Source organism: Cavia porcellus, unplaced genomic scaffold (assembly GCF_034190915.1).
Source record: "Cavia porcellus strain 051 isolate PalLab524CR breed Dunkin Hartley unplaced genomic scaffold, mCavPor4.1 scaffold_27, whole genome shotgun sequence".
Taxonomy (NCBI): domain Eukaryota; kingdom Metazoa; phylum Chordata; class Mammalia; order Rodentia; family Caviidae; genus Cavia; species Cavia porcellus.
The window spans coordinates 13,891,443-13,906,350 of record NW_026947510.1 but is presented as its reverse complement, the minus strand read 5'-3'; the positions used below and the strand labels follow the sequence as shown (position 1 = coordinate 13,906,350).

The window sequence follows — 14,908 nt, the reverse complement described above, 5'->3', positions numbered from 1 at the left end:
TAATGACTCTCCAATCTGAACCACTAACTATAATCTCTGCCTGAAATTTCTGGTTTATATATCCCTGCCTCTTCACATTTCCACTTGAAGGCTGATGAGCATCTCAGACTTAACTTGTCCTAAACCAAACTCCTTCTTCCCAGTTCTAGTATCTGTGCCATCTTACCTATCTAAAAAACAAAACAAGGACTGCAATCCATCAAAATGTTTTAATAGACATCTTAAAATGTATTCTTACCTTACTTTTTTCCTTCACTTCTAGTCTATTAGTAAGTAATCTGTCTCCTTCCATCACTGATGATCCCCATGATGATCATCCAGGTCTAAGCTACATGCATGGCTCCTGTTGGGAGCCACTGAAACTGGAAATTGAACACACATGAAAGGCTGCTGCATGGCTGGGGCAGGATAAGATAAGGGCTGAGGACTGCTGGCTCCAACACCAATTAATTAAATAGACTGCAGACACAGGAATTTCACCCCTGTAGTGAAATGCAACATGAGGATCTTCTCCTAAGAGACTTCTCCTTGTTAATATAATCTGTTACTTGCAAAGTCCTTGAACCACTCCCAAGATCCTTTGTTTTCCACTCTAACCACTTAAATAAATACAGGCTATCCAAAGACAACCCCTGTCTTAGCCACCAGAGTCTCCAAATTCTGCAGATGATTTTGATCCTCTTGAAGCCTTAAAATCATAGCAATAATCTCATTTATTTAAGCCTTCACTGTACACTCATTTGTGAGATTGGGGATCTAGGCCAGGTCCCCAGTAGGCGCCTATAGAGGTAATATTATACTCCCTAACATCTTCTTGTTTTTCATTTCTATCTATATCATCCAAACAGTCAAATAAATCTATTCTAAAAACATAATAAAACCAAGTCACTCTTACTGCTTACACTCTACATTTGTAAATTGTATCACTCTACAATTTAAAGTCTTCCAATAGCCCGAGAACAAAACTCTTTAAGGCTTATTGAGACATCTGGGTTCCAGGCACTTTTCCATCTTGCTGACCACATATGATACCATTATTTCTTTATGCCTAATTCATGCCATGTCCAGTTCATTGGACTTTGAAGCACAGGGCTTGTGCACTTGCAGTTTTTGAAATGGCTCTTTGCTTTCTCTTTGGTGCCACTAGCTCCCTATTATTTCAGATCTGTTTCATTGTTTCTTCCCCTCAGATGTCTTTCTCAGCCAACTAGTCCCCCGCAACCATCAGCTCTTTCAGATTAAGCAGATCGCTTATCCCATCAGACTTTTTGGTTTAATTCTTCATTTACTTATTTTCTGGCTAAACTATAACAAGCTCTATGAATTCTGCACCTGATCATGTCAATGCCTGGTATGTGGGAGATATTTAATATGTTGTTAACAGATACTTTACCAACCAAAGTGTATTTTAATTAAAAAATTCACCTTTGGATGATGGTGGCTATGATGGGTAAAGTGGAGGGTCTTCATGATTGGATTTGGGAGCCATTGGGGTATTGACGGAACACATGTCTGAGTGTGTCTGGATGAGTCTTGGAGGTGTGACCTTGGGATTTATATCGTTTCTTCTCTTACTGTTCTCATGCTCTGTTTCCTGGCCACCATGAACTAACAGGTCTCCCATGCTATACCTTCCACTGTGATGTTTGTGGCCTAAAGCTACCTTGCAATGAACTGAATCCCCTTTTTAAAATGAGGTAAATTAAGCCTCTCTTCCTCTACATTGTGAGTTTCAGGTATTGTGTGCAGAAATGGAAAAGCCAATATTGGCTGGTCAAGACTTTGACTCTTCAAAGAACAGGCTTCCTTAAAATTCATAGCATCAAGAAAAACCCTTGCTACTCTTTGCAAGTTTGCTAATTTTTTTTTTTTTGCTAACATTGCCCTTATCAAAAATTTTATTTTCCTTACCACAGCTCTTGCAATTACTAGTTTTACTACGTATTTGATTCCTTAAAATCTACCTGTCCTTATGAAATATGTAGGTCTCTTTAGATGAGTGATTTTGTCTATTTACCTCTGAATGACAGCCTTGAATAGTAACTTGAACAGAGACATTCACAGTTAGTTATTGAAAGAGTGAGGGCAAAATATAATTAAAATTATTAAGTCATCTCAAGTTAAAATGAAGAAACATCTTACATAGAAAAATTGGACAAATGTTTTAAGTAAATATTTTTGATCACTCGATTATACATTTCTTTATTTGCTCTGATAAGTCTAGTCCTCTGAGACCTTGGGCAAGTCACTGCCAACATTTTACCTTAGTTTTGTTTATTTGTTTGTTTTGAGTTTTTTTTTTTTAGGGGGTGGGTAGACAGACTCTTCCTATGTAGCTCAGATTGGCCTCAAACCCAATAAAATTCTCCTGCCTCAGGCTCTCTAATGCTTGTGTACACCATCACACCTGCATTTTGCCTTATATTTTGATCCCTAAAATATGAGAATTAAGAATATAAACAAACCAATTAAAATTATCTTATCTCTTCAGAGCAAGCTGAATTTGAGAGTTCAGTAATTACCAGCAGCTGATTATCATTCAGGGATAAATGAGCACATAGGAGAAAGTAAGAATGGTGGGCGAAAACAATCAGAGGGGCAATTTTATGCTGCTTAGAATAGGATTTCTCTTGTTTTGTCTATTTTTTAAATAAAAGCTCTAAAGTCTAGGGAAATAAAGAAAAGTTTAGATGCTTCTAAGTCTAAGGAGAAATTAATAAAATGCAGTGGGGAAATTAAATTGAACAAAAGTGCAATGAGCCATAGTTAAACCAATTAATTAAACAGATTTTGATACATATATAACTGGGTTGCTGAAGAATTAAAAGTAAATCCAAGATTTTAAATCTGTGCTTGGTATTCAACAAAACACCAAACAATAATTTGCAGAAAACTTGTACTTGTTAAAGCAGTTTCTATGATGAATTCCTCCCATTTTTCCTATGAAACATTACCTTTTTTTTTTTCTCCATTAATTGTAAAGAATCTGTGCTTTCAGTGCTATGCAGAAGTCTTAGGAATGCTGTGACTCTCTTTTATATTCTTCTTATGCTAATTTGCAAACTATGTAATGTGCTTTCAACATCAGTTATGAAAAGATTTGGTTTTTTCACAGTATATGACTGCCACTTCACAGAAAGCAATAAAATTCCGTTGCTTAATGCACCTGCAATCTAGCAAGTTTGAAGTATAAAAGGTGAGCTAGCTATCAAGGCCAAAAGCTGGGAGTCACCTTGATCTAACTTCAATTCAAAGCTTATTACTTCAGAGGTATGAAATCCTGTATAAAAAAAAACTGAGCTCTAATCAACCTTAGATTTTTTGACTGCAAAATTGCTGTTAAATGTAACATTCTAAAATTCTTCAGCACACTGGTGGAGAAATTCCTTAACTGAATGGATGTGGTAACATACTCAACTTATGATTATGTTTTGATTTCCATAATTGTTTATTTGAAAGTTCTAGCTTTCACTAAAAATATATATTAGAAAAAATGGTTAGAAATCGTTAGAAAAATGGTTTTTAGATGAGCCTACAAAACTTTCATTTACCAGAACATTGTTTTCATCAAGAATTATTATGAGTGTCTTACTTACTTTTCTCATTGCTAAGATAAAATATATGACACCAAAATTGAAAGGATGAAAGGTTTCTCTTAGCTCACAGTTTGTGGAGGTTTCATTGTGAGCTGACTCAGAGGCAGGGCAGCATGGCACATGAGAGACAGTCCACGGCTAGTCAGTTAGAAAGCAGCAGCCACAAGCAGCACTGAGGGAAGCCTTCCTTTCCCTTCCATACTATCCATGTTACAACCCTTTTGGGTAGTGCCACCCACACCCAGGGTGGGCCTTCCTATTATTTGAATCCTTATCTAGCACAGAACTATGCTAAACAAATTTAGATATCAATATATCCTTAATCCCAGTATCACACAACCAAATCCAGCTATTTTCAAAAAGCCCCACTTACCAGTGCATGCGGCTCTGAGGGGACATCAAGATACAAGCCATAGTAGCCGAATTTGGGCTAAGATAGTCAACTGGTGGTTTTTTTTTCCCCCCTGGAATTTCTATCTTTAGCGGAGAAAGTCATTCATCTCAGGAACCCTTCAGTCTCAGACAAATGTAATCATAATTCCTCTGTCTGGAACCTAATGGTGATTTCATCACTTCCCCATTTTTCCACAATACTACGTACATTTTTGCTTATGGAGATATAAAGACAAATCACTCATGGTTCTTGTCCTTAAGCAACTTGTCGTCTCTGAGAGGAGACAAATACACAAGTGTCTGCAAGCCTTTATAGAGATGGAAGTTTTCCTGGGAGGATGAGAATTGAACTTGACCCTGAAGTAGGTTTCAACAAGAGTAATGAGGGTTTTCTACCTAACTGTTTAGGGAAATTTTTATTTCAGAGCACAATGTTCCTTAAATTTATGCATCAAAATGCTGTCTCTTTAGATTCCTGTTGATTATATCTAATTGGATTTTGGATAACTTCTTCTTCTTCTTCTTTTTCTTTTTTTTTGTACCAGGTATTGAACTCATGACCTTGCACTTGCTGGACAGGCACTTAAGCCCCTGTGCTAAATCCTCAGCCCAAAAACTTCTGATACTTATGTAATCTTCAGGAAATCTTAGCAAAATATAAACTGAAACAACCATCAATCTCTGATTTTATAACAGTTCCTCTCACTCTGGATATAGAACTAAGTTAAGATCTACCTTGAAAAAAAATGCTGTCTTCTTGCTTTATCATTACTCAAAAATCATTTCCCAAAGGAAACTACTATTAAATTGCAAACAAAACTAAGGTTACCATAAATAATTTTGTTCTTGCCACAATATTATTGTGGTTGCCCTAAAGTTATCAAGTTAAACATGTTTCCCAGGGCTGTCGATGTAACTCAGTTGGAAGAGAGGCTACTTAGCATGTATGAAGTCCAGGGTACAATCTTTAAAACCATGGGAAATGATTTTTTTCTTTATTTTTCCTAAAGCTTGTTATCAAATAATTGGCATTTTATTTTTTAGCCTTCAGTAACTCTTGATGTATTCCTGAACATAACTGTAGCATGCAGCAGATGCTGCAGCCAGTAGAGAATAGCACCGTGACTGTTCATTGTTCTGGGAAGTATACGCGTGACTAAAAGCTCAGAATTCAGTTTTCCACCTACTGAAGGAAGCTGATTCTTCACAGACTTGGAAGGTGAGAAAAGGGCTTATTCCCAGACAACCTGCAACTTGATCAGCTACAACTACCACATCAACATTGTTTACTGTTATATTCTGAACATCTGGGACACAACTGATGTACAAAATTGTTTAACAGATAAAAAATGCATTTATAAATCTTCATTTTGTATTTCAAACAAGATCAGTATTGTCTTAGGATTTACTTGAGTGTTTTCTGAATCCACTAAGGCTGTGTTTTCCTTTTCAAGAACCAAGCAGTTTGTGGAGTAGCTGGTTCCTCTCTACCTTAGCTCAGTTTGTAATAATTTCTGGGAGTGTTTGATGGATCGGTGTCTGTTCATCACTGTGGATACCAGCAATCTACTCTCCCACATCATTAACTAGGGACTGAACAAATGCCTGTATTACTTATGAAAATCAGTAAACCTTTTTGGACATTGCAAATTATGCAGCTTAAGTGTCAAAGTCAACTAGGACACAAGGCTACAATCACACGGTGTACTTATGTAAAGGTCAGATAGTGTCAACCATTGATAACAACTATGATCTTGACCACTAACCATAAATATTACATGGGACTTTACTAAGCATGTAGATGAGGCTATTATACTCCATCCTTGCTACAAAAAAGGTATCACATTCCAAGTTTTCTTTATAATATGAATTGAAATCATCAATTTAGGTTTAGTAGGTATACCATGCATGAAAAGCAGTGTTGAGAATTGTAAATGTGCGACAGATGAGGATTTTATGTAATATGAGAATTCCTAGTCATTTTGAACACTCAGACAATGCTTTTATTGAATATGAGGATTCTTGGTCATTTTCAGTACTCAGACAAGGGAGTACACTAAAATCCCAGTTTCTGAGTATCTTTTACCTACATTTGCTTGACATACATTTAAAATTAGAGGCAACATATTTTTGCAAATTGTAAACTTGTTTTACTATTATTTTACCTTTGAAGTTTACTACACCAGCTGCAGTTGAAGCCAATCTGAGAGGACACACAAGGGCCACAACTGTTGAACTGGAGACAAGCTAGGAAACAGGACAGAACATACTCATTAACACTAATTAACAGCTTGGGGGACAAAAGACCACTAACAAAAACAAAACAAAACAAAAAAAAAACCTAGCACCATCCATCTCTGTACACACAATGGGTCAAAATACTTATGGATGCCAAACACAATTATAACTATATAACTAAACTAACACAATAATTATTGAACAGTTCAGATCATCAAATTTTCAAATCATGTTTTTGACCTAACTATGCGCATATATTAACTTACTAGGTAATGGGGTCATCTCCACAGCTGAAATGTTGGTGATTTTTGACATCTGTAGCTCTACTCGGTGATATTCATAAATTGTTCTTCTTCGAACATCTATAATAAAAAAAAAAAAAAAGAAAGAAATTAACCTTCAACAATTTTCCACTTACAAAACAGCAATATTTCGATACCATTTTCTCAAACTAAAGTTAAAGCTTTAAGGAATGCGAGGTAATTAAAGTCTAGCCAGGCATGGTGCCTTATGCCTATAATCCGTTATTGGTCAACTGAGGAACGAGGATCACTGCAAGTTTCAGACCAGCTTCAGCTAAAAAGTGAGTTCAAGGCAAGCCTGAACTACATAGAGAAGCCCTGTCTAAAAGGAAAAAAAGGTCAATCTGACATTAGTCAGAATAATAATAATAATGTCCTTGCTTTAAATGTTTAAAATAAAATTTTTAATAAGGCAAAAAGGATGTTATTTTTATTAGCATGTTGACTATAGTTGATAACACTGTATAACTTGAAATTGGAAGAGAACAGGTTTTAAGTGGTCTCAGCATAAATACACACATACACACAAATGATATTAATTAACTGGATTGTGGTAATCATTTTACAGCGTGCACACATATATCAAATCACTGTTATGTATCTCACATAATTTTCACTTGATGGTTATAGTTCAGTAAAACTTGAGGAAGGATAGAATTTAAATCACTTTAAAATCAGTATTGTTATGTATTACTATATAATGTATCTAGAGAAAGTCAATAATTAACATTTATATTACATAAAATAATTTATAATAATTCATCAGAAAATCCTATATGGAGACTTGACAAGAACTTTAGTAACTACAAATCAGATAAACAAAAGTGAATCCATTATAAACTAAAACAAAACAATTATATTTAAAATTCTCATGGTAAGCCTTACTAGAGAATATGAATGGATTTGGTGAGTATAATGGAAAAGTCATGTTGTCAGCATTTTATTTCTTCTTTAAAATTTTTGCAATGACAGTGCAAATAATACAACTATAGAAAACGTTTGAGAGACTGTATGTTATTTAAAAAATCACAGTGCCCAATCTTACTCTAGAGGAAATTTAATTTGCATTGGTCAAAGAACCCTTTGTCTAAATGGGATGAGTTCCTCATATGTTGCTCTCCTGAGCATTTTACTAAATGATTCAGTTTTCAAAAGTAATACCTCAAATGGCTTTGCCATAAGATCGGTAGGACTTTGCAAGTGCATGGTTGTGAGTTCGATCCCTGATACCAAGAGAGAAAGAGACAGCAAGAGAGAGAGAGAGAGAGAGAGAGAGAGAGAGAGAGAGAGAGAGAGAGATCAGGAGTTTGGGAGTGTTCCCATTAATTTTCAGAGTCCGTCTGGTGTTTGGTATATTAGTACTTTCATTTCATGTCATATTTTGAAAAATCTCATGTAATGAGAGTGGCTGGGAAGCCTCGGGGAGCTAATTATTATCCATGCATATGGAACAAAGGGAAAGGGACAATTTTTTTTAATGCTAGCTCTATTACCTGCTCAAAACCCCAACTATTGGGAGGAGATGATTTCCCAAAATCAAATTAATGAGTGCTTTTGTTTGATAACCTGCCAATCAATAACAGCCTCCAAATGGTCACTTCTGTGGTATTTCAAAGACACTCCTGTCAAAAATAAGTCATTAGCAAGTTTTTCACTCCATAGTCCTGCTAATGTTAAAAGCTTTCATATTTAGTTTAAGTGTCTTCTTCAAAGAATTAAGCCAAATAATGTTGAACCAAATACTGAGTCTTGGTGGTGGCAATCCAAATTTAGCTAGTCTATTCCAGCTTCACAAAACCAAGATTCACTCTGCAATACTTTTTCTTGAAGGATTTTGATAAATAAAAGATGAATCCAAGCAGATTAATGTGAAGGGAAAATATAGTTCAGTGATGGAAGTCATAAGGTGATGTGATGCAATGTAGAAATTACTGAACTTCGTGTTTAAAAAAGTCTGACAGCAATCTGCAGGAGGAACAGAGTGATCTTATCAAAACATCATAAATCCTCTCTGATGCATATGTACCCTAAATGAAATGAACACAGACAAGTACCATGTGGCATGACCTAGTTCATTTTCCTGTTTTGAAAGTTAACATTTATGCAGAGAAAACTTGTTTCCCTAAACTGGCCTATCCCCATCTTTATATAAATATTTCAATATTTTGTCCAAATTGTGAAATACATGATATGCTAGTATTTCCTTGTTTGCATTGCCAGTGGTTAGTGACAGGCCCCAGATTTTTGTATCTTATTTCTTTTCAAATTGAACCCTTTACATGACACTCTATACCAAGTACTCCTGAATGGAAGTTGCATGCTCTGCTCAACTTTAACGTTCACTTGCAGCCTGAACACACAGGAAAAAGACTCTTGAGATGAAAGGACACTAACAGAGCAGTTCTTAGCTTCCTCATGAAAATGCAGTGCAAATAACAGAGTTAGTTACTTGGTGCTATTGAATGAAGTATCTAAAAACAAAATAAAAATGCATTACCCCCAGTTTTTCCAATTCCCTCTTTATTTCTAATTCTATTAAATAATAGTGTAATTAACATTGATTAAGCAACATACACCTTAGCTGCCCATGAAGAGCTAACCCAAGCCTTAACTTAGGCTTTCCTTTCATTTTTCCTTGACAGATTGTAAATGTGAGAAGATCTCTAAAATCTAAATACTCAGATTTTGAGCATAGATTGAAGGGAAAGAGGAACGTGGCTGAAATAAGCCCTCATATTTCTCTTCCTTCAATACATATTTTACTAGTGGCTTGAACAAGATCATTTTCTGACCTCCTCAGAAGAGAAGCAAACCAGCATTGAACAGACAGGCCAACATGGTGACAGAGCGGGCTGGGTGGCACATGGACTGCAGATCTGAAAATAACTTCGTATCTTCATTGACCCCAGGGGGACAAAAAATCTCTACTTCTGTGACACATGCAAAAGTTGTTAAATATATATTTGCAATGTTATTAAGCCTTATGCCTTATGTTATTCAATCTCCTGTAATTGACTATAGTTTTTCTTGGAAGAAAAGGAAATTATGATTACATTAAATGAAATTTGGTGAAATACATTAAGAGTTTCCTCATTTTGACCTCAAATATTCATACATACACAAAAATTAGTGCTAAATGACTGTACTATAATTACAGAAAACAAAGTCGCTGTGGGAAAATTCATCTGGAAATATTTGCTTGCAGTCAGGTTTATAAATGTATGCAAGTAATAGTAGTTAGAAATATTTTGTGTAGTAGGAAAGTCTAAATCAAAATAGAAATATACTTATGTAACAGAAAAAAAAGTAAGAAATCACTAAGGTAAGGGTAAGTATAAATTTGAAGTTTGAAGGCAAATATGAAAGAAAAAAAATTAACACCTGGAATCATATTTTAAAATAAAGACAGATAAGACTGAATAGACAAATTTACCCTGGATTATTGTTGAGAACTGTCTTGACTTATTCCCTGAGCCTTCCATAGGAAGGATACCACACAGTGGAGATGTGTGAGGATGAGTTTTTCATTCACTGGGTTTCTTTTCCTTGAACCAATTCATCCTGTACTACTGAATATCCAATGAACAATGAACATATACTGAGTAAATGAATGGATAAATATTTTGAAATTTTAACAATAAACTACTTTCTGTGACTTTAGGATTTTGTATTGGAAGTAGAAATTCAAGCTTTATTAAATATATTGAAAGACAGCCCTGGGTTGGTAAAGATTTTTCTCAGAGAATATGATGTCAGATGAAATGCCAATGAATGAATGAAGAAATGAATAAATTCAATTTAGATAAAGGAAACAGCTTAATCCACAAAATCCTGAAGGAATTCTTCCCTGTTCATAAAACTCCAAGAAAACAGAAAAATTCTCAAATATGTTAAAGCTGATAATCAGTGATTTTAATAACTAGAAAATTTGAGATGTTTGCTTTGTTTTAAAAATCAAACCAGGGTCAACCAAATAATACATGGTAGAAATGTATAAATTAAAACAAGAAACTATCACTTACACAGTGCTTACTTTTTAACCAGAAATTATTTTATAAATGAAGCTGTGATTTCTACTTATTCTTTTGCTAAGATACTCATAAGCTAGTGCATATCTGAGAACCTAAACAATTAATGAAATTGAGCTGTAAAGGAAATAATGCCATCTTTTATAGAATAAATAATTTTGAAGAGCTTTCCACTTTCAGGAAAGCTGAAGGAAGATGACACAACTCACTGAAGATCTAGAGACTGAGCTAGTTTAAATGAATGAAAAGACTGATGATCCTGAAAATAACCAATGAGACTCAGTTCCTCCAAAAAGGGCTTAAAATGAATTCAGTAGAATATAGTCAGATCATCAGCTGTGGTAGTACACACGTATAATCCCAGCAGTCTGGGAAGCTGAAGCAGGAAGATCACAATTTAGCAGAACCCTGTCTCAAAATACATTTTTTAAAATTTAAGATAAGAGATGAGAATGTAGCTCTGAATTGGACATTAGTTTAATTCATAGCTCCACAAAAAAGTGGGCTTCGCTGGGGATGTAGCTCAGTGTAGAGGTTCTCAGTTTACTCTCCAGGAATTAAAAACAGTACTATAGGAAAAAATATCAGTTAGCTATATGTACCATAGTTTTAACACATTTTGACTTCACTTTTTATTACAATTGGTAAGTACGTATAATGAATGTGTTCTACCACCAATCAAAGCTAGAATATTTTCCTATGGGGAAAATGAGTTACAATTAGTATAATTAAAAAAAAGCATATGGGAACACATCTAATATCCTAATGTCCTATAAAAGGCAAAGAGATAAAAACAATGTGACATTCAGCATTCAGCATTTTAACTAATTATGCATATATGGACTATTGTTCTTCTGATATAGCAGCTACTGGTCACATGTAGCTCTTAAACTTAATAATAATTAATTAAATACAATTGAAATTCTGATTCTTAGGCTCACAAGCCCCTTTGAGGATTAAAGGTTAAAATGTTTCCCATACTAATAACCAGAATTCTGTTTATTAAGGTTACCTTATTCACAATCTAAATAATTTTGATTAGTTTCTTTGAAAAATTGCCACCTAGTCTGTAAACACATTTGACAAAGAATCTACTTGTGGCCAAATACACAAAAATGTTTCGCTGAGAATTCAGTGGTCCACTGAAGAAAAGTTTTAAAATACATTTACTCTACTAATTAACTATGAGTTCTGTTTCTGAAAATGTTATGCTTTTTATTGAGCAGTGAATATTAATAACCAACTAAGCACCACATGAACACATGCCACAGAGGTAACCTGAAGAAATCAAATAACAGACCACAGAAATATTTTCACATGATGCCAATCCCAGTGCCTGTGCATTTTTGTGTATATACACTGTAGATGAAAGACTGGATGAGACAATGAACATATTGACTACTAGCTGTTGTAGATTTAGAGGTAATTAAAAAAATTCTATAAATTTTCTGTTATTTTATGTTGCCCTGAATTAAAGTGCATTGTGTTTCTATTTTTAATAAGTTTCATCTTATGCGTGTATTTCTGAGACGAATAATGAAAGTCATCATATGCAGATCAAACTTTTGTCATATTTAGGGACAGTGGAACAGCTGGTTTCTACAGTTCTTTCTGTTTCTAAAGTTTTACAAATAAAGTTTATAAAAACAGAAAGTAGCTCTTGGAAAATGGCGGCGAGCTAGAGGATCGAGCGAAGAATCTCTCCAGAGAATTCAAACTCAAAGATAAAAAAAGACAGCATGGAGAGGACCAGACAAATCGATAGCGATTCTTATTAACCAAGACAGTACAACTGGAGGATTTAAAGTCGTGCTGAGACCGGAGGCTACAAATCCCGCGCCCTTAAATCAATAAACAGACTCGTGGACCCAGCACGAAAAGCTGAGTTGCTTTTGGAGACCGCGGGAAACTGAGACCCAGATCGAGACTCCAAGTAGCAGCCAGTTCTGCACTGCTGCACCAGAGCGGATGTACAAAGCTCTGGCGATTCAAATCTAAACGGTGCACAGAAATCTGACCGGTCAGCGCTGAGCCGCGAGTGGGGGAAAAGTGGACAGCTTGGTGTGCGGCGGTCCCGGAACAAGGACTTGCACAGGACTCTGGTGAGTACAGAAAACCCTGCCGCTGCTGTGTTTGACCAGAGAACAGCTGGCCCGCCACCACGGGGAAATCAATAACACAGAGTCTGCTGCAGACATATTAGCCTGGCGGCAGAAATCGCAGCTTGGTAACATCACCAGGTCCCCCTGTAGGGAGGGCTGGTGGAAGACATCTTGAGTCCTGGCAGAGCCTGATTACTTGTTGGCTTCAGCTCCACACAGAGAACTTAGTGGGAGCCATCTTTGTTTTGGGCAGATCTGCTTTTCTGGTGCACCTATCACAGAGAGGTTTGGAAGAGAACGGCTGGGACCTGGGCAGAATCCTGTGCCACTACTCAGCTGCTTCTGATTCAAAGAGAACTGGCAGGAGCTTCTGGGGCTAAACCAAGCCTCTGCTTGGGGCCCAATAAGCAGATACAAAATAGTCACAACTCAGTGACAACCAGAAAGTACAGCCTAATTTATGAACTAACTGACACAGAGGCTAGAGGCTAGAGACTAGACTGTACCGCCCCTACATCCCAGCCTATCCCAGATAACAGCAAATTGGGGAGGACAGCAAAAACTCAAGCCAGCACGCTTCTGAAAGGCCCTAAGCAATTCGGAGAGGGCCAGAGAACTCCAGGACAGTCTGAAAGAAACCAGAAACATGACAAGAGATAAAAATAAAAAAAAACCTCCAGCTGTTCAACAGGAGAAATTAAACCCAAGAGAACTAAACACTGAAGAGAACAAGCACAGTAACCATCCTCTACTAGACACAGCATCAGCCGAAATTAAAAAGTACTTACATGATCTCATAGAGGAATTTAAAGATGTACTCCTGATCCAAGTGAGGCAAGATATAAAGAGATTAATTAAAGAAATGACAAGCCCCGCCCAAGAGAACACAGATGGAAGAACTGAGGAAATCAGAAAAGAAAGAGAAGCATCTGAAGAAGAATTTAAGCATAACTTAGAATACATGAAACAGATCCAAAGAGAATATCAGGAAACTCAGAACTCCATTGAATATTGGCAAAATGCCTTGACAGAAACTAAAGACAACCTTCTGAAACTTGAAGAGAGATTTAGGGCTTATGAACGTGAAAGAAAAAGCCTCTTAAAAATAACAAGGAACCAGAAAGAAGCAATTCTAAAACTGGAAGATGATAAAAAGATTCATAACCTAAGAATAAAGAATGTGAGTGAGGAAGCAGGAACATCCAAAAATGAAATACAAAAAATATTCACAGAGATATTAAAGCAAAATTTCCCACGTATAGCAAAAAGAAATGATATCCAGATAAAAGAAGCATACAGAACGCCAGCTACCTACAACCAAAACAGATCTACGCCTAGGCATATAATAATCGAGATCCCAGAAATCCACCAAAAAAACAGAATATTAAAAGCAGCCAGAGAAAGGATGCAGGTTACCTATAACGGGAAATCTATCAAAATAACAGCAGACTTATCAACACAAACTCTTAAGTCAAGAAGGGAATGGGGAGAAATATTCCAAGTCCTGAAGGAAAAAAATATGCAACCTAAGTTCATATATCCGTCAAAACTCTCTCTAAAAATTAATGAAGAAATAAGATACTTTCAAGACAAGGAGGAACTGTGGGAGTTCGTGGCCACCAATCCAACCCTACAGAGAGCGCTGAAGGACATTACAGAGAAAGAGAGGAAGAGATATCAGGATTACAGCTACAGTGGCAGAGAGGCCTCAGTGTACGGGGCAGACCATGGAATGAGGGAATAAGGTGGACAAATTATAGCAGAAAAGTGGAGTAGCAGACATGAGGCAGAGATGGTAAGCTAGTGTTTGGTAGAGACAGCTCTGAAACTATATTTAAAAAAAAAAGCAGAGGTCATTGCTAATGGTGTATAATGATTTAAAAGACACAGTAGTCCTAGTGCCATATTTAGATTGAATTAAATTTGTTCTGGTCTGTCCACTCATATCAGATTTGAGGACACAGACCTCTAGAACCAAAAATAGCAGGTTATACCATGGTAACTATCCTTATTTTCCTATTGACTTAAGCTGAAATCCTGTATTACTTACATTGTCTTACTATGACTGATCTTAATTGTATCTGAATCATAAGACCATTGGTTGGCCTTGACTGATCCTATTTGAAATCGGTATGCGTGTTAGAATCAACCCTAAAAGTAGAGGAAACTACTCTGAGCATGACAGGATGTAAAGGATATCCATACTGGTATGAATCAGTAACAGCTCTCAAATACTACAATGCAGTCAA

At 36.0% G+C, this 14,908-nt stretch overlaps 1 protein-coding gene across 2 annotated transcripts in view; it reads right to left on the bottom strand.

The window, feature by feature from the left end:
- Plxdc2 (plexin domain containing 2) overlaps nt 1-14,908 on the bottom strand; it is a 416,118-nt gene that overhangs the window by 87,145 nt on the left and 314,065 nt on the right. For both annotated transcript variants that reach the window (XM_063237895.1, XM_003463885.4), the window contains exons 8-9: nt 6,494-6,589; nt 6,155-6,236 (exon numbers count right to left, since the gene is read on the bottom strand). In XM_063237895.1, coding sequence (XP_063093965.1) covers nt 6,155-6,236; nt 6,494-6,589 — 178 coding nt within the window. The remainder of the gene's footprint in view (nt 1-6,154; nt 6,237-6,493; nt 6,590-14,908) is intronic.